The 19,069-nt window shown below is 42.4% G+C and overlaps 1 protein-coding gene across 19 annotated transcripts in view; it reads right to left on the bottom strand.

Moving 5' to 3' along the window:
- The window catches only part of tmem269 (transmembrane protein 269), a 63,321-nt gene extending 44,994 nt beyond the window's left edge, over positions 1 to 18,327 (bottom strand). For 4 of the 19 annotated variants that reach the window (XM_055659476.1, XM_055659473.1, XM_055659478.1 and 1 more), the window contains exon 1: positions 3,200 to 3,250. Coding sequence is in view for 4 of the 19 variants with exons in the window: in XM_055659469.1 (XP_055515444.1) it covers positions 3,200 to 3,224 (25 nt within the window). In the remaining 15 variants the exon portion in view is untranslated. Of the gene's footprint in view, positions 1 to 3,199; positions 3,251 to 9,088; positions 9,239 to 18,174 lie in introns of those variants that run through there. The other 15 variants (XM_055659474.1, XM_055659472.1, XM_055659479.1 and 12 more) reach the window with 13 other exon arrangements.
- Positions 18,328 to 19,069: the final 742 nt, after the last annotated feature.

The raw sequence follows: 19,069 nt of genomic DNA, 5'->3' as shown, positions 1-19,069 counted from the left end.
TCGACTGGGCTTTTCACTGGAGTTTAGAAGGATGAGAGGGACTCTTATAGAAACATAAAATTCTTAAGGGATTGGTCAGGCTAGATGCAGGAAAAATGTTCCCAATGTCCAGAACCAGGGGTCACAGTTTAAGAATAAGGCCGATGTGAGGAAAATCTTTTTCAGCCAGTGAGTTGTGAATCTGTGGAATTCTCTGCCTTCAGGGATGCCAGGAGAGAATTCCAGACAAAGCTACAAACTCAGACTAACTACACAGATACCCATTGACTGTGGCTAGGTTGGCATGCTATAATGCACTACAAAGCGAAGTCAGGCAGAATCACTGGTAACCTCATATCCATCCCTGACGAGCTTAAGATAGATAGATATATATATATATATATATATAGATAGATAGATAGATAGATATGCCATTTATTGTCACTATACATGTACAATGAAATTAAAAGCTGCTCGTACTCAGTGCATACATATAATTTAGTACAAAAAACAAGAAACAGAAAACAAAAAACAAAAAAGAAGGGAGGGGGGGGGGGGGGGGGGGGGGGGGGGGGGGGGGATAGGTGCACAATTCTGCGGCGCTATATACATATATACAGATGGAAGTCCGGGTGTTGGGCTGTGAAGTCAGTGCATGTGTGAATTTGAATTAAGAGTAGTTATAATTTTCGGAAAACAACTATTCGTCAGTCTATTTGTCCTGGATTTGATGCACCTATAGCGCCTTCCAGAGGGCAGCAGGTCGAACAGTCCAAACGCAGGATGGGAGCTGTCCTTGATGATATTCTTTGCCCTGCTAAGGCAGCAGGAGGTGTAAATATCCATCAGGGAGGGGAGAGGGCAGCCAATGATCTTCTGTGCTGTCCTAGTTACCCTCTGAAGCCTCTCCCTGTCTGCCATGGTGCAGCTGCCATACCATGCTGTAATGCAGTATGTCAGCAGGCTCTGGTGGCAATCCAAGATTCCCACCAGTTTCGATAATGCTATCTATGCTTGATTTGAACAGGTTAGAGAAATAACATCACCTGCCCTATCCCTGTACCCATTGTCACCATTGCAGACATCAAATTGGCCTTCCTGAGAGTGAACCCATGGAAAGTAACTGGCCCGGATGGAATCACGTGCTTCATCATCAGAATCTCAAAACATCCTCAGTGTCAACTAGCTGGAAGGAGTATTCATCAGCATCTTTAAACTCTCCCTACTCCAATCCAAGATTCCCACCAGTTTCAATAATTCCACTATCATCCCGGTGCCAAAAAAAAAGAAGGTAGTGTACCTTAATGACTACCATCTGGTGGTTCTGACATCCACCCTCATGAAGCATTTTTGGTGGCTGGTCAAGGCGCACTTGAATTCCAGCCTCCCAGACAACCTTAATCCACTGCAATTTGCCTACTGCCACAATAGGTCCACACCAGACACCATCTCCCTGGCTCTACACATCCCTGGATAACAAGCACACTTGCATCACATTTCTATTTATAGAATTGTTCTGCCTTTTAACATCATAATTCTAATCAAACTCGTTATCATACTCCTGGACCAAGGATTCAACAGTACCCCTCTGCAACTGGATGCATGAAATATTGATCCACAGAATGTAATCAATAAGGACAGATAATTTTGACATCTCCAAGATAGATTTTCAACATACAAGGTTGTATTCTCAGCACCTCACTACACTCCTGTACACTCACGATGGTGTGGCCAAATTCTGCTCCATTTTCATTTCAGTTTTCAGATGATTGCATTGTTATGGATTTCAAACAAAGACAAGACCAGAGTACAGAAAGGAGATAGAGAGCTGAGAAGCATAGTGTCACTACAACAAAAACTCCTTCGAAGTCAATAGGGCAAAGGGGCTGGTCATCAACTTCAGGAAGCAGAGTGGAGCGCACGTCCCAGTCTGTATCAGTGGTGCAGAGGTAGAGATGGTTGAGAGCTTCCAAGGTGAAAATATCACCAATAATTTGGCTTGGTCACCACAGCCAAGAGAGCACACATACTACATGCCTATGTACTCAGAGGGTTAAAGAGACAGAGATGTCTCCAATTACTTTTACCAATTTCTACAGATGCATCATAGAAAGAATCCTATCCTGATGCATCACAGCTGGATATAGCAACTGCTCTGCCCAAGACCACAAGAAATTGCAGACATTTATAAATGTATTCCAGTCCATCACATAAAGCAGCCTTCCTCCCATCGACCCCATCTATACTTCAGGCTGCTTGGGAAAGCAGTTAATATATTCAAGAGCCACTCATAATCATTTATTTGGTCCCCTCTCCCGGAGAGGCAGAAGATACAAAAGCTTGAAAGCACGCACCATCAGATTCAGACACTTGAATGGACTTCTTATATGTTAAGGCTGAATTCACCATCTTCCAATCTACCTTGTTGCAGTCTTTGCACTTAAAAAATAAATAAATTACGATTTAAAGAGTGTGGTGATTTTTTTGCATTCTGGTCCCAGACGATGACTTACTATCATCCACTACAATCATTCCACTCTTTTAGATCTGCATTCTTATTGTAAATCTCTCAGAATTTCTCTGCACTCACATATTTTTCTCTTTATGCATGCATGTTTATGTTCTTATGCATGACTTAATTGTACTTGTATATAGTATATGACTGGGGAGCATGAAAACAAAGCTTTTCAATGTATCTTAGTAAATGTGACAAAATAATCCAATAAACCAAAACCAATACTTTCTATGCAGCTATAACTCTATGTTCTGTACTCAGTTTATTTTATCTCTTGCACTAACTGATGTATTAATGTACAGTATGAAACACTTGAATAGCATATAAATCAAAATTTCTCACTACATCTCAACAAGTGACACAAAGAAACCGGTATCAACCAACAGTAATTTTGTGTTGCGGGAACAAAAAAGATTATCACTTTCTATTACAAAAGCTATTTTTGCTTTAGTAGCTCCTTCAATTCTCCATCATTGCATACATACAACAAATTAAGTCTCACAGTATCTTCTAAAAAATTCTAAAATTTCTCTAAAAAATCATCAGGGTTATGGCAAGGAAAGAGCGTCAAGATTTAAAATAATGGCAATATGAACAGCTGAAGTGAAATAATGAGATAAAAATTGAGTTCTTAAGAAGATTAAGAGGTGCTCAAGAAGGGCGATCACCATGGGCAGATTTAAGTGACTGGTAATATGTACTTACTGGAAGGAGGGTTCAGTATAAACATCTTGACTTAACTTGGAAAAACTTCTGCTGAAAAACAGTAAAACAAGTAATGATATTAGGAATCTACCTATCATTTTATATTCAATTATCCAAGAGTTTCCTCCACCACAAAATTCAAGACTGTCAATTTTGTCCGAGATTGTAGAATTGAAGGCTATTGTCATTTTCACGATCTTTTAAGAATGGTACTGACAACATCAACAACATGCACAACATTCCAAAAGTAAGCCAGAGGGTCTCTGTAGAAACTAGGAATTGCAGATGCTGGTTTATAAAAAAAGACACAAAGTGCTAAAGTAACTCAGCGGGTCAGTTTTTGTCTCTGGAAAACATAGATAGGTGATGTTTCAGGTCGGGACCCTTCTTCAGACTGATTATGGTGGGGTGCTCCTAGGGGAGGGGGGGGGGGGGGGAGGGGCACGAGACCAGGGAAAACTCTATCCTTGTTCTGTCGGGGGGGCGGGGGGGAAGGGAGTGAGATCAGAACTACGGGACATAGAGAAGTGTGTGAAGGATCCATCTATGACAGAGGGGGGTGGGAAATCACATTTACCAAAGAAAGAGAAGACCTCGAATTCCTAGAATGGAAAGTTTCATCTTGGGAGCAGACAGAGAGGAATTGAAAGTAGGGGATAATGCATTTGGAAGGGGTAAGGTGAAAGTAGGAGTAATCCAGATAACTGTGGGAGTCCGTGGGTTTCTAGTAGACACCAGTCCATAGTCTGTCTCCTGTGATAGAGACAGAGAGATCAAGAAATGGAAGAGAGGTAGTCCAAGTCAATTTGAGGGCTGGGTGGAAGTTAGCGGTAAAGTTAACTAAATCAACGTGTTCTGCGCAGGTACAGAAGGTAGCCCAATGCAGTCATCGATGTAGCAGAGGGAGTTGTGCCAGTGTACATTTGGAACACGGACTGTTTGACAGAACCAACTAAAAAGCAGGTATAGCTAGGACCGATGCGAGAGTCCATGGCTACACATTTAAAACGAGAAAAGTGGGAGGAATCAAATGAATAGGGTGAGCACAAGATCAGAGTTAAGGAAAACACTCTAGGCACAATATGCAGCCTAGAAGAATTCACCTCAAATTATAAAACTGGTTCACTCCATTGTTCAGGTTCTGCAGCAAATCACAACAGTTGACCCCAGGCTTTCTTACACACTTTATCTTGCAATTTCATGTTGTCGTTTGTCTAAAAGGCACCTTGCTAGGACTTCTCTAGATAGGCTTGCTGTATTTTCCACAATTTGCCAATCATACAGGATGACCCAATGCCAGCCTATCGAGAATTGGAGCAAATGGTGACTACGGGAAACTCCTTTTTGGCCTTTGTTTACAATTTAGTGAAAGGAACCTTGAGCAAAACAGCCAATCCAAAAGGCTGATCCAGAATTTTAAGATGCATGGGATCTACAGTGACCAAGTTGTTTGGATTCAGAATCATAGAAGCACACTCATAGAAGTAGAAGGTTGTGATAGGAGGATGATTTTCAGGTTAGAGAAGTGTGATCAGCAGAGTTCTGCAGGGATTTGTGCTGGGACCCTTTGTGTATGATATATACCAATGACTGGGATATAAATGTAGATGGGTCGGTGGGTAAAATCGCAGATGACAGCAACATTGGAGGAGTTGCGGATAATGAGAAAGGCTGTCAAATTACGCAGCGGGACAGAACAGAAATGGGTGGGGAAAAGGCAGGTAAAGCTTAATCCAAGCAAGTGAGGGGTTTTTACTTTGGGAGGTCAAGTGCAAGGGGAAAGTATACAGCTAATGCCAAGCCCCTTAATAGTATTGCTATAGAGGGATCATGGGGTCCAAGTCTGTAATTCCCTGAAAATGGCCACACATGTAGACTGGTGAAAAGGTGACGCTTGTCTCCATCGGTTGGGGCATTGAGTACAAGAGTCAGGAAGTCATGTTGCAGCTTTATTGGACTTAGGCAATGCCGCATTTGGAGTTGTTTGTGCAGTTCTGATTCCCCATGACTGGAAGGATGTAGAGACTTTGGAGAGGATGCAGAAGAAGATTATAAGAATGCTGCCTTGATTAGAGGGGAGAACTCTAAGGAGAGCTTGGACAAACGTAGATTGTCTTCTCAGGAACAGAAGCTACAACGTAGAACAGTACAGCACAGGAATGGGCCCTTTGGCCCACAATGTTTGTACTGAACATGATGCTAAGTTAAACCAATCTCATCTGCCTGTAGATGATTCATATCCCTCTATTCCCTGCACTTCCATGTGCCTATCTAAAAGCCTCTTAAATGCCACTATTATATCTGCCTTCACTACCATCCTTGGCAGTGCGTTCCAGGATCCCACCAATCTCAGTAAAAAAAACTTGCCCTGCACATCGCCATTAAACTTTCCCCTCTATGCCTAGTGCTGGACATTTCCACTCTGGGAAAAGGTTCTGACTGTTTACCCTAGCTAGGCCTCAAATAATTTGGCCTGCCAATCGGCCATGGAAGTCGGCTATGGGAACATATCTGCTGACTCCGGCTGGGCCAGAGTTCCAGAGTCCCGGCCACAGGGGGCAAATTCGACCTGCTATTTGGAGCTGAAGTCCCGATGAGGTAGAGTTTGGCCTTTTCATCCAGCCTAGGTGCCACATTTTCAGGGGACTTCTCGGGGATATTTCAAATGCGCTCTCATAATTTAGTCTGTATTAAAAGGTGTGCTGGACCATCAGTTGTCAGAAAATCGATGGACCGAATTGTCAGGAGGATGCAGAGGCTCCAGTGCAATTTGGGCAAATTATGCAAGCAGTCAAATGCATGATAAATTACATATGTCATGAATAAATGCAAGATTATCCAATATAGAAAAAAAAAAACCAGGACAGAACGTTATCTAAACAATGATAGATTAGGAGAAGGGGAGATGCATAAGACCAGGGTTTCTTTGTTCACTCTTCTATGAGGGTACGTAGGCAAGTGTAGCAAGCATTTAAGAAGGAAAGTGATATATTGTCCTTCTTAGCCAGTGTGTTTGAGCATAGGAAGAGGAATGTTTTACTGCAATCGTACAGTACCTTGGACCCAAGGTTCCTCCGTACATCAATGATGTTCAGAGTCATGTCAGTAACGGTATACGCTCCCCTTGCATTCAACCTCCCAAAGTCCTTCCAAACACCTCACGCTTGCTCAGATTAAACTCCATCTGCCATTTCTGAACCTTATCTATATCTTAACATATCCTTTGGCAGCATTCTCCACTGTCCAGAATTCCACAATTTTGGTATTGTCTGCAAACTTACTAACCAACCCATCTACATTCATGCCTGTCATTTATATATATCGCAAACAACAGCAGAAGTTCCAGCACAAATCCCAGCAGAACTCTACTGGTCGCAGGCATCCAGCCTGAATAATGGCTTTCTATCACATCCCTCTTTCTCCAATGACTAAGTCAGTTCTGAATCCATATGACTAAGTCACCGTGAATCCTGTGCATCTTATTCTTCTGGGTCAGCCTGCAATTATCAAATTCGACAATTATCAAATGCCCTACTAAAATCTATGGAGACATTGACCCCCTACCCTCATCGATCATTGTTGTCTCTCAAAAAAATAGATCAAGTTAGTACGATATGACCTTTTACATACAAAGCCATTTTGTGTGTCCATAATTAGCCCATTCTCCTCCAGATGAGAATATATCCTATTCTGAAAAATCCTTTCCAACATCTTCCCGACCACGGACGCGAGGCTCGTGGGCCTATAATTCCCTGAATTATCGCTTTTTTCCTTCTAAAATAAATAATTGAACTATTTTCTAACACTATTCACAATAGCAACATTTTGTCCTCCAAATTTTCTTTGACTTCATTGTAGATAGGAAAAACATGGTCTAGAAATAAAATTGCAAGGCAGGTTTTTAATACATTTTTCAATTGGCTTCCAAGATGAAAATTAATTGGATAATGGAATTAGGTTCCTCTTAATATTGATCAGGTACATCTCTGTACCACAAAATATGCACGAGTTACATCAATGCAGATGCAGAATACAATTGGTAGCTCACCTGTAAAACTGAATTATACATGCAGTGTTGAACCCAGAAAATTAATCTAAATAGAAAAATTCCCTAATGTTATTTAGAGAAATCATAAATTACTTGCAGATTTGTTAGGAATGACTTGGAGAGATGTCTTTCGACAGGGTTGAAGCTGCTGTGTGGAATCTTAGTGATTGTGAGATCACAAAAGCCTTTTATTATTACTTATTTTAGGTGGTTTAATTGTAGTCTCAGTGAGTATAGAGAAACAGAAGAGCAGCCAAGTGTCTCTGGCTATTCCTGCAGAGGAGACTGAAGAACAAATACAGCCCTGCTGCAGGGTCTTCTGGAAGGCCAGCTCCAACAAATATTCGAGGACCGGTGCAATCAGTTTGGGATTTCCAAGGCAGGTTTCGCAAGTAGAGCTGCAGCACACAGCTGTCATCACCATATTTCAAAGTTCAAGGTATTTTATTGTCACGTGTACCAATTAAGGTAGTGATATTCGATTTACCACACACATCCATACTAAAAAAAAGCAACAATTGACACAACTACATAAAAGTTAACAATCATTCACCACAGCGGACTCACTGTGATGGAATGCAATAAAGTCCAATCTTCTTCCCTCTTTTATGAAGGGCTAATAAATCTTGCAAGACAAAGGTTACCCTCTATAACACATTCTTCAATCAAGTTTGAGCTCCTGATTTTAAGAAAGGAAAACACAATTGTAACCTCAACCATTGGTAACAAAAAGCTTAGTGGTAAAACCACATCTGCAGTTCCTTGTGAATTCATTAGTTTCATTTGACAATCCAATCTATTAGTTCAAGGCATAGAGAGTTTATGCCCTCATGAGCAAGACTTGCCACCATTTGGGCTTGGAATAAGATGTATCAAGTCACCACATTGCTACACTACTACCCGCAACATACGAGGTAAGTGGGAATTCGTCATTTCTCCTTGATAGCAAGTGGCATTATGATTAGACAGTTTCTCAATGTACACTCTGGAATCAGTCCTGACAAAAATAAATTAAACCAGACACCCAATTACTGTTAACAACTACTTGCTGACCATCTGCTGTCATCATGAAAAATCCATATTCCATGGATCCACTGTCATTTTTAGCAAGTGAGGCATTAATTGCTTTGTAATGTGCTGGAGGGCACATTGCTGAAATGTATAAGTTTCAAGTCTGTAAGTACTAGCGGTAGAATTAACCATACAGCGGTAACAGTAGTTACCAGCCAACAGACCTTCAACTGTAGCATAGAATTGTACAGCACAGAAACAGGCCCTTCAGCCCAACTCATCCATGCTGATCAAGTAGCCAACCTCAGTTAGTCTCATTTGGCCATGTTTGTCCCATTCCCCTCTTTCCCAAGCCCTTTCTATTAATATACCTGTACAAATGTCTTTTAAATATTATTATTTCGACCACTACAATTTTCTCTGGCAGTAGAAACAAAGAACTGCAGATGCTGATTAATACACAAAAGGACACAAAGTGCTGGAGTAACACAGCAGACAGCATCTCAGGAGAACATGGATAAGTGATGTTTCAGGTCAAGACCCTTCTTCAGACCCTGTCTGAAGAAGGGTCTTAACCCGAAATGTCAACTATCGATGTTCTCCAGAGATGCTGTGTGACCCACTGAATTATTCCAGCACTTTGTGCACTTCTTCTGACAGTTTGTTCTGTATGCGCACCACCCTGTGTAAAAAGTTGCCCCTCAAGTTCTTATTAAATCTTTCCCCTCTCACCTTAAACTGTGCCCTCTGGTATTTGATTCCCCTACCAAGGGAAAAATACTATATTAATATTAATTTACCCTAAAATTAGTAATAAAATAAGCACGTACATTGGATGGGCTCTATTTGTGCCGAGCGAAATCCGCAATGTTTGCTGTCAAATCTTACACAATGGTCGTACATACAAATCCACAACCGACCACCACTTTCAATCTGGAAAGGTTGCGCACCACGCACGACACAAATGTTTCAGCTTTCATCTGTGGAAACAACACAATACTTATCTGGTGCAAACACCCGGTGTACACATTCAGTGTGAAATATAGCATTTACATTTATGCTTGTGCTAACATGGCTGCTAAGAGTACTCCCCAACATACACACTATTTCCAACATGGAACACAAAAAGGGAAGGCATTCAGCCATTCATGCCTGCTCTGTAATTCAATAAGCTTTTGATTGATCTTACACCACAGCACCATTCTCTCATGCCAACCCAATAATCCATACCAACCAAAAGCTAGCAATTGCTCTCTTAAATGTACTCAGCAACTAAACCTGCAGATAAAATTCTGAAGATTCATCACCATTTGGTTAAATACATTTCTTCTCAACTGCTCTTAATGGCACCCTTTATTTTGAGACAATAATTCATAACTGTATTCACCCCAGCTGATGAAATATCGTTAGTACACCTGCAGCCTCACAGTGCCAGGAACACAATTTCAATCCTGACCTAGAGTTTGCATGTTCTCCCTGTTATCACGTGGGTTTTCTTCATGTGCTCAGGACTCCTCCCACTTCCCAAATAAGTGTAGGTGATAAGTTAATTGGTCACTGATAAATTATCCCTTTTGTGCCTTGAATTTGCAACCTTCTTACCAGGAGAGAATGCGGTCAATTAAATAATAGCCAACACCAACAATTGGATTGATGGTTAGATTTAGCATTCCAGAGCTTATGACAATGGACCCTACTTTACTGGCTTAGTTATAATGGAACTAATGGAGGAATTTCAGTGCAAACAACATTTATCCTGCCTACATCACCCACAGTCATCAGGGACAATTGAAAGACAAAACGGGATACTCAAAGACTAAATTGGCTAAATTATGTAATGTGACAGGTTTAAAGTGGCCTGCTGCCTTCCCAGTAGGTAAATGAGATCCAGCCCTAATTGGCATACATGATTAACTCCATAAAATGTAGTAATGGGGAGTGAAATTAACAGCAGGTGCTCCACTGTCAACAAAAGTGATACACATTCATAGCATGGATGAGAACATGCCGAATTATTGCATTGCATTAAATCTCTCCAGTTTCTACTCACAGGTAACCGAGGCACAAAAGGAGCCAACCAGAGAAAGCTGTCACGTTTATTAGACCGGGGACTATGTGCTCATCAATAATTTTAAACAAAAGAACTGCCTCCAACCACACTGGGAAAGAATGTTCCAAGTGCCGTTGACGACCAAAACCACAGTCAAGCTACAAGGAAAAGTGACATGAATCCACATCTCCCATTGCAAGCGGGTACGAGCCACTGAACTCTGTTTAACGTTGCTAACTATTGTGATTTCAAGCACAGCAGATTGGGACAATAACAGCCTTTCAGGGAATACAGACAATACCAATGGATTTGCAGTACCAAGCAGTACTGATGGATTTGTACCCATCTTCCCACCACTACTGCAAATACTAACCCATTCCTTCTCCCCAGAGATGCTGCCTGACCCGCTGACTTACTCCAGCATTGTGTCTACTGCCAATACTAATATGCGTCTCCATGCCTACCCCTCTGATCGTCATGGTACAACGGTACTGTGGTCCTGTTAACTCAAGTACCATCCTAGCGGTGGCAACCTACAGATTCTCATGAAGAAGAGCACATTTGTGTGCCCGAAAGAACTATACATAAGGAGGTACCCAGGTGGGCAGCGTTAATTTAAAACAATGTCAGTAACTGGACTGTGATGTCACACATCCTCGGTTTTCAGTTTACCAGCACCTCTAATGAGAACCCCCCGATCTTATACTACAAGGGGACACTGGAAACCTGTCTAGACACGATGATCTATAATGACTTGAAACTGTCTTTGCCATTAATTCCACCTGCTACTGTCAGAGATCTTATAACATTACTTATGGTGACACTTTACATTGGTGGAGAGCTGGTAATTTCATTAAGCAGTAAAATGCAACTGGGAAACCCACAGCCCTTAGTGCACCAAGATTGGGGCGCCAGAGCAGTTTTCCTTGGTACGCATTATACACACTAACTTGCCAGCTAGGCACTGGAATTTAATTTGGCAGAACAAAACTGAGTGGTACCCTATGGTTATTCAGCAGGGGATATTTTGAATGTGGTGATAATGCCTATAAATATTTACCTATGCATTGGATCAGGAATCGTGTTCAGCCACCCCCTAGGCAAGCTATGGTCCGCAATAAGGGATTCCACAAATTTCTCTGCCCCCCCCCCCCCCCCCGGATACCTGGCCTAGGAGTAAATGAGCTGGAGAAGGCAATCAGGTGACTCTAGACATTCTCCTAATGGCTGGGGAGGGAGGGGGAGAGAAATTCTGTGCGGCCCTCGTGGAATTCTGCTTCTTCTCTAACCAAGATAAACTAAGCAAGACTGATTTAAGGATTATTTAGGAGCATATCCGCACCTTGCAAATATCTCAGAGGTAGGGCCCTTTGACTGGTGGGGGTGGCCCCCTGACATAGGGAGCTGGGCTGGAGGCTTCTTTAAGATCATTTTAAAGTATGCTATTATTATTATTATTATTATGGCCACTGTCACCTTATACAGTGCCCTCCATAATGTTTGGGAAAAGATCCATCATTTTTTTTAATTGCCTCTGTATCCACAATTTGAGATTTGTAATAGAAAATATCACATGTGGTTAAAGTGCACACTGTCAGATTTTAATTAAGGCCATTTTTATACATTTAGGTTTCACCATATAGAAATTACAGCAGTGTTTATACAGTCCCCCATTTCAGGGCACCATGTTTGGGACACAGCAATGTTATGTAAAATAAAGTAATCATGTTTAGTATTTTATTGCATATCCTTTGCATGCAATTACTTCTTGAAGTCTGCGACTCATGAACATCACCAGTTGCTGGGTGTCTTCTCTGCTGATGGTCTGCCAGGCCTGTATTGCAGCCATCTTTAGCTTATGCTTGTTTTGGGGGCTAGTCCCCCTCAGTTTTCTCTTCCGCATATAAAAGGCATGCTCAATTGGGTGATTGACTTGGCCACTCAAGAATTTACCATTTTTTAGCTTTGAAAAACTACTTTGTTGCTTTAGCAGTATGTTTGGGATCATTGTCTTCCTGTAGAATAATCCCCCAGCCAATGAGTTTGAGGCATTTGTTTGGACTTCAGCAGATAGGATGTGTCTATACACTTCAGAATTGATTCTGCTACTACCGTCAACAATTGTATCATCAATGAAGTTAAGTGAACCAGTACCTTCAGCAGCCATAACACCCCCACCACTGTTTCACAGATGAGGTGGTACGATTTGGATCTTGGGCAGTTCCTTCTCTCCTCCATACTTTGCTCTTGCCATCACGCTGATACAAGTTCATCTTCGTCTCACACAACATTTTTCCAGAACTGTGGTTGCACTTTTAAGTACTTATTGGCAAACTGTAACTGGCCATCCTATTTTTGTGGCTAACCAGTGGTTCGCATCTTGCAGTGTAGTCTCTGTATCCCTGTTCATGAAGTCTTCTGTGGAGAGTGGTCGCTGACAAATCAACGCCCGACACCTGAAGAGTGTTTCTGATCTGTCGGACAGGTGTTTGGGGAGTTTTCTTTATTATAGAGAGAATTCTTCTGTCATCAGCTATGGAGGTCTTCCTTGGCCTGCCAGTCCCTTTATGATTAGTAAGCTCACCAGTGCTCTCTTTCTTCTTAATGATGCTCCAAACAGTTGATTTTGGTAAGCCTAAGGTTTGGCTGATGTCTCTAACAGTTTATTTCTTGTTTCTCAGTCTCATTATGGCTTATTTAACTTTTATTGGCACAACTTTGGTCCTCATGTTGATAAACAGCAATACAAGTTTCCAAAGGCGATGGAAAGACTGGAGGAAAGACGAGAGGCTGAGAGCTCTTTTATACCTGCATTAAGGAGGCAATTAAACACACCTGAGCAATTACAAACACCTATGAAGCCATGTGTCCCAAACATTATGGCACCCTGAAATGAGGTGGACTATGTATAAACACAGCTGTAATTTCTATATGGTGAAACCCTTTAATAAAATTTGACAATGTGCACTTTAACCACATGTGATTTTTTTCCATTACAAATCTTAAATTGTGGCATACAAAGGCAAATAAATAAATGACGGGTCTTTCTTCCAGCTATCACTCAGCCTCATGCTCTCCGTTCATCAAAACAGCACTCCCATCTCACTGCCAAGCCCCGGCATATCATGCTTCAATATAATGCCGATCACACCTTTATGCAACTCATGTACATCTCCTTGTATGATAATACTGACTAATGCCCTTTCATATTGTTCTGCAAGGACAAAATGGAGCAGTTGTTGGAATTGTGGGAAGAACAGATGTATTCTTCCATCTTGTCATGAATATGGGCAGCATTTTGTTCCATGGGAATCACACTTAACTCCAGTGAAGTTTCCATTCTGTGCTAAGCTAAACATGTCTCATTTAAGTGACTCAAAGTCAACAACTTGAATACCTGCGGGACATTTTTTTTGGTGATTGGGACATGTTTTGAGGGGAAATTTACAGATCATAGCAGTTAACCGTATAAACAGTGTACGTGACTAACTTCACATTTCTGCTATCAGACATGATGTAAAAATGCTGCACACTTTGAATCTGTAGAACAGTCTCTTGCTCAACTGGTCTCCTTGTCAGCGAAAGTTATTGTGAATAAAGAAGCTTTTACTCACGTCTCATGTAAATTATTCCTACATCTCTCTTGAACTTCTTCATTCCAGAAACAAAAGAGCTAGCGTTTCTAGACTCCCCTCATACGGAACATCTATATTTCAGGCAATATCTTCCCTGCACCCTCTCCAACAGTATCACATCTATAGTGTGGTGCCCAGAACTGTATGCAGTACTCCAGCTGTTGTCTGACCAATGTCTTATGAAATTGGAGCATAACCTCCCTTCTCGTGTATTCAATGTCCCAGCAAAATAAAGGACACTTAGCCATATTATCTACTTGCATTACAACTTTCAAGGACGTTTGGACTTGTACAAGGTCTTTCTGTTCCCAATTACTCTCCAGGAACCTACCATTCATGGTGTATGTCCTAGCCTCATTGATGCCCTTAATACGCATCCATTCACTTTTAACTGGATTAATTTCATCTGTCATTTTACTAATATGTCAATATTACCATGTAGCTTCAGATGACTTTCCATACCACCAACAACTCCACCAATCTTCAAGTTCATCTTACAAATTTAACTTAATGATCCATGCCTCCTACAATCATATTCAAAACATTCACTCACATTCAAATCATTCACGAATTTTACAACAAGATCTCCACATCGATCGCTGAGCAACACCCCTGGTCACAATCAAATATAAAAACAACCGTCTAACATCACTCTCGATACCTACTTCCAGGCAAACATTAGATCCAATTTGCCCTGAATACCAGGGCCCCCAATATTTTCGACCAAACTCACATGAGGGTCCAACTAGAGGGCAGGCCATCCTCGACTGAGTATTGTGTAATGAGGAAGGATTAGTTAGCAATCTTGTTGTGCAAAACCCCTTGGCAACAATGACCATAATATGGTGGAATTCTGCATTAAGATGGAGAATGATACGGTTAATTCAGAGACGAGGGCCTTAACTTAAAGAAAGGCGACTTTGATGGTATGAGATGGGCATTGACTAGGATAGACTGGCAAATGATACTTAAAGATGCAATGGCAAAGATTTAAAGATCACATGGATGAATTACAACAATTGTTCATCTATCTGGCGTAAGGATAAAATGGAGAAGGGAAATTAGGGATAGTGTTAAATCCAAGAAAGAGGCATATAAATTGGCCAGAGGAAGCAGCAAAATGTAACCCCACTTTTTAAGATAGGAGGGAGAGAGAAAAACGGGGAATTATAGATTATTAAAGATGTAATAGCAGCACATTTGGAAGGCACTGACAGGATCGGTCAAAGTCAGCATGGAATTATGAAAGGGAAATCATGCTTGACTAATCTTCTGGAATTTTTTTGAGGATGTAACAAGTAGAATGGATAAGGGTGAGCTAGTGGATGTAGTGTAACTGGACTTTCAAAAAGCCTTTGACAAGATCCCACACAAGAACAAGGTAGATTATTATCTGAATGGTGTCAGATTAGGAAGAGGATGTGCAACAAGGCCTTATACAACGAGTGCCCTTGTACATCGGTCAGTGAAAGTAAGCATACAGGTACAGCATGCAGTGAAGAAAGCAAATGGCATGTTGGCCTTCATAGCGAGAGGATTTGAATATAAGAGCATGGAAGTCCTACTGCAACTGTACAGAGCCCTGGTAAGACCACACCTGGAGTATTGTGCGCAGTTTTGGTCTCCTAATTTGAGGAAGGACATTCTTACTATTGAGTGAGTGCAGCGTAGGTTCACCAGGTTAATTCCCAGGATGGCGGGATTGACATATGATGAAAGAATGGGTCAACTGGGTTAGCATTCACTGGAATTTAGGAGAGAGGATTTTGTAGAAACATCTAAAATTCTTAAGGGATTGGACAGGCTAAACATTCCCAATGTTGGGTGGGGGGGGGGGGTGTCCAGAACCAGGGGTCACAGTTTAAAAATAAGGGGTAGGCCATTTAGGACTGAGATGAGAAAAAACATTTTCACCCAGAGTTGTGAATCTGTGAAATTCTCTGCCATAGAAGGCAGTGGATGTCAATTCACTAGATGTTTTCAAGAAAGGGTTAGATATAGCTCTTAGGGCTAACAGAATCAAGGGGGAAAAACCAGGAAAGGGGTACTGATTTTGGATGATCAGCCATGATCATATTAAATGGTGGTGCTGTCTCGAAGGGCCGATTGGCTTACTCCTGCACCTATTTTCTGTGAAGGACCTTGTCAGAGGCCTTACTTAAGTCCATGTAAATCACATCATGTACATTATTGTTATCAATCCATTTTGTTACCACTGAAAAAAAATACAGATCAGTCAGACAGGATCTACCTTGATCGAGTGATCGATTTACTCCAAATGAGTGTTAATCCTGTCCTCAATTTTCCCCCCGAATAATCTCTATCCTTCTTATTTTAGGCCTTCAGGTCTGTAATTACCTGGATTTCCCCTGCTATACGTCTTGAAAAGGGAAACGACATTTGTTGTCCTCCAGTCATTTGGTGACTTAAGTGGCCATCAACATTTTTTTTTAAATCAGTCAAAAGCCCCAGCAATCTCTTGTCTTTCCTTCCATTGCAGTTTAGGATAAATCTCATCCAGCTCTGGAACGTATCCACCTTTAAAACCCTCTCAGGTATTAGGTACCTCCTCTTCATTGAGGGAGAGTTGTACTGGAATTTTACCTCTGCATCTATAAAGCCTGTTTTATTTGGGAATACACATTACAAATATTCATTTAGGACCTCATCTATACTTCCTAGATTCATGAATTGATTATCCCAGTTGTCCCCGATGGGTCCTATTCTTTTGCTGGCTAATCTTTTGCCCTTACTGTACTTTAGTTCCTTTGGATTTGCTTTAAGCCTGTCTGCCAGTAATATTTTGTGACCTCTCCTATATTTTGTGCATTTTTCCTTTTTAACAGTCTTCCTATACTTTTTATACACTTGATGGGTCAGTCCTGTCATTAGTTCTCTGCATATGGCACTTATTTTTTTCTCTCTTTACCTGACCTTCAACAACCAGAGGTCCCTGCACTTGTTACCCTTGACTTTCACCATTACAGGAACAAGATAGCCCTGGAGTAGTTATTTCTGCTGCTAATGCACAGGTATTGGGCTGCCGTGCCAAGTTGATGTAGACTTACCTGCAAAATGTACTCCTAGTCTACTTTTGTCAGCACTGACTAATTTTTTATAAAATTGACCCCCCCCCCCCCACCCAATTTAAAACATTTATTCTTGATCTATTCCCATCTTTCTCAATAACTTTTATCAATTTACAGTCGAGGTCAGTAGTTCTCCATGTGTTTGATGAATTATCTTTTCCAAATTATCACAAATTTATGGCAAGTGGCAATTAAAAAAAACAAATACTTTTGAAGGTACAGTGCATTTGAGAGATTATAACGTTTCCCCATGCGCGAGGGAAGGGAACCAACCCATTGAACGCGGTTCAGGTTTTAAATAGTCTAAGAATGTCCCTGGAACAGGCCCGCAACAGAGAAGACTGCACTTTTAACACTTAATCCAACCAAAAATCAATCCACGGAAGACACAGATACTGCAGATACTGAAATTGTGAGTATAAAAAAAACAGTTGGAGGAGCTCTGAAGGCCACACTGCATTTGTGCAGGAAAATGGACAGTCGATGTTTTGGGTCGAGATCCTTATCAGACTCACCAAACATAGTCTGCCCATTTTTATCCATAGATGATGCCCGACGAGCTGAGTTCTTGCAGCACTTTGTTTAAAATGAAGCCACGGATATTGGCATCACCGCAGGCAGAGAGGTACAAGGGGTGAATAACGATAGCCGGCCTTGGATTTAATTACCAGGGAGAACCGGTGGCTAATCAAAGGACTTGCTCGCACACGGCGAGGGGGAGAAACTGGAGGGGGGCGGCGAGGGGGGCTGGATGAGGAATGGCGAAATATGCTGGTCGACGGACGGAGGTAAGAGAGGGATAGGAAGATGTCGAGCGGCTGGCCACGGGTTCCATTATAAAGCGCATCGCCGGAGCCGCGCTGCGATGAACTGCGCGGCAACTCCGGCGTGGCCGCCCCAACATCTCAGGCACGTCCGACTGCCGATACCCGGAGTCGGGGCTGGAGGAAGAGGCGAGGAACGATCGCATGTTATAACGCGCCGCCGCCGCCGCCGCCGAACACCCCCCCCCCCCCCGACCCATTCTGACTGCCGCCGCCGCCGCCGAGCATCCACCCCCCCCCATCCCCCCATATCCCCCATTGTACCCTTCTTCACGGCGGCCCTGTGATGTTTCCGCTCTGACAATTCGAGGGACCTACCCGGTAACAACACTAAGAGCAGCTCCGGGCAGCCGCGGTCACCCCCGACTCGAGTCGACTCGACGCCTAACTGACACAGACTCTTTGCTCCGTCCTGCGCTGATCTAACGGTGCGCACGTGTTCTAGACGCTTCCCTCAGGGAGGCGTGGCCGGCGCGGCAGCCCATTGCGCGTGCATGTGGCGCCGTGGTTGGGTCGAGCATCTTTGGGGTCGAGTGCTGTCTGACTTCGCACAATTGTGCCGCTCACCATGTCGGGCCCGGGTAGGAATAGAAACATAGAAAATAGGTGCAGGAGTAGGCCATTCGGCCCTTCGAGCCTGCACCGCCATCAATATAATCATGGCTGATCATCCAACTCAGTATCCTGTACCTGCCTTCTCTCCATACCCTCTGTTCCCTTTAGCCACAAGGGCCACATCTTATCTAACTCCCTCTTAAATATAGCCAATAAACTGGCCTCAACTACCTTCTGTGGCAGAGAATTCCACAGATTCACCGCTCTCTGTGTAAAAAACGTTTTTCTCATCTCGGTCCTAAAAGATTTCCCCCTTATCCTTAAACTGTGACCCCCTTATTCTCCATCATTCTCAAATGTTTGGCCCATCGTGACCACGCACGGAAAAAATAGAGGCAGAAGAGGGTGATGCAGCGGTAGAGTTGCTGGCTTACAGCGCCAGAGATCATGGTTCGATCCTGACCACGGGTGATGTCTGTATGGAGTTTACACGTTCTCCCTGTGACCGCGTGGGTTTTCTCTGGGTGCTCCGGTTTCTTCCCACATTCCAAAGACGTGCAGGTTTATGGATTTGGTTAAGTTGTCCCTGGTGTGTATGTTAGTGTGGAGGTGATTGTTGGTCGGCTCGCACTCAGTGGGCTGAAGGGCTTGTTTCTGC

Source organism: Leucoraja erinacea, chromosome 30 (assembly GCF_028641065.1).
Source record: "Leucoraja erinacea ecotype New England chromosome 30, Leri_hhj_1, whole genome shotgun sequence".
Classification (NCBI taxonomy): Eukaryota; Metazoa; Chordata; class Chondrichthyes; order Rajiformes; family Rajidae; genus Leucoraja; species Leucoraja erinaceus.
Note: the sequence above shows the minus strand (reverse complement) of the source record. Positions and strands in the feature narration are given on the sequence as shown.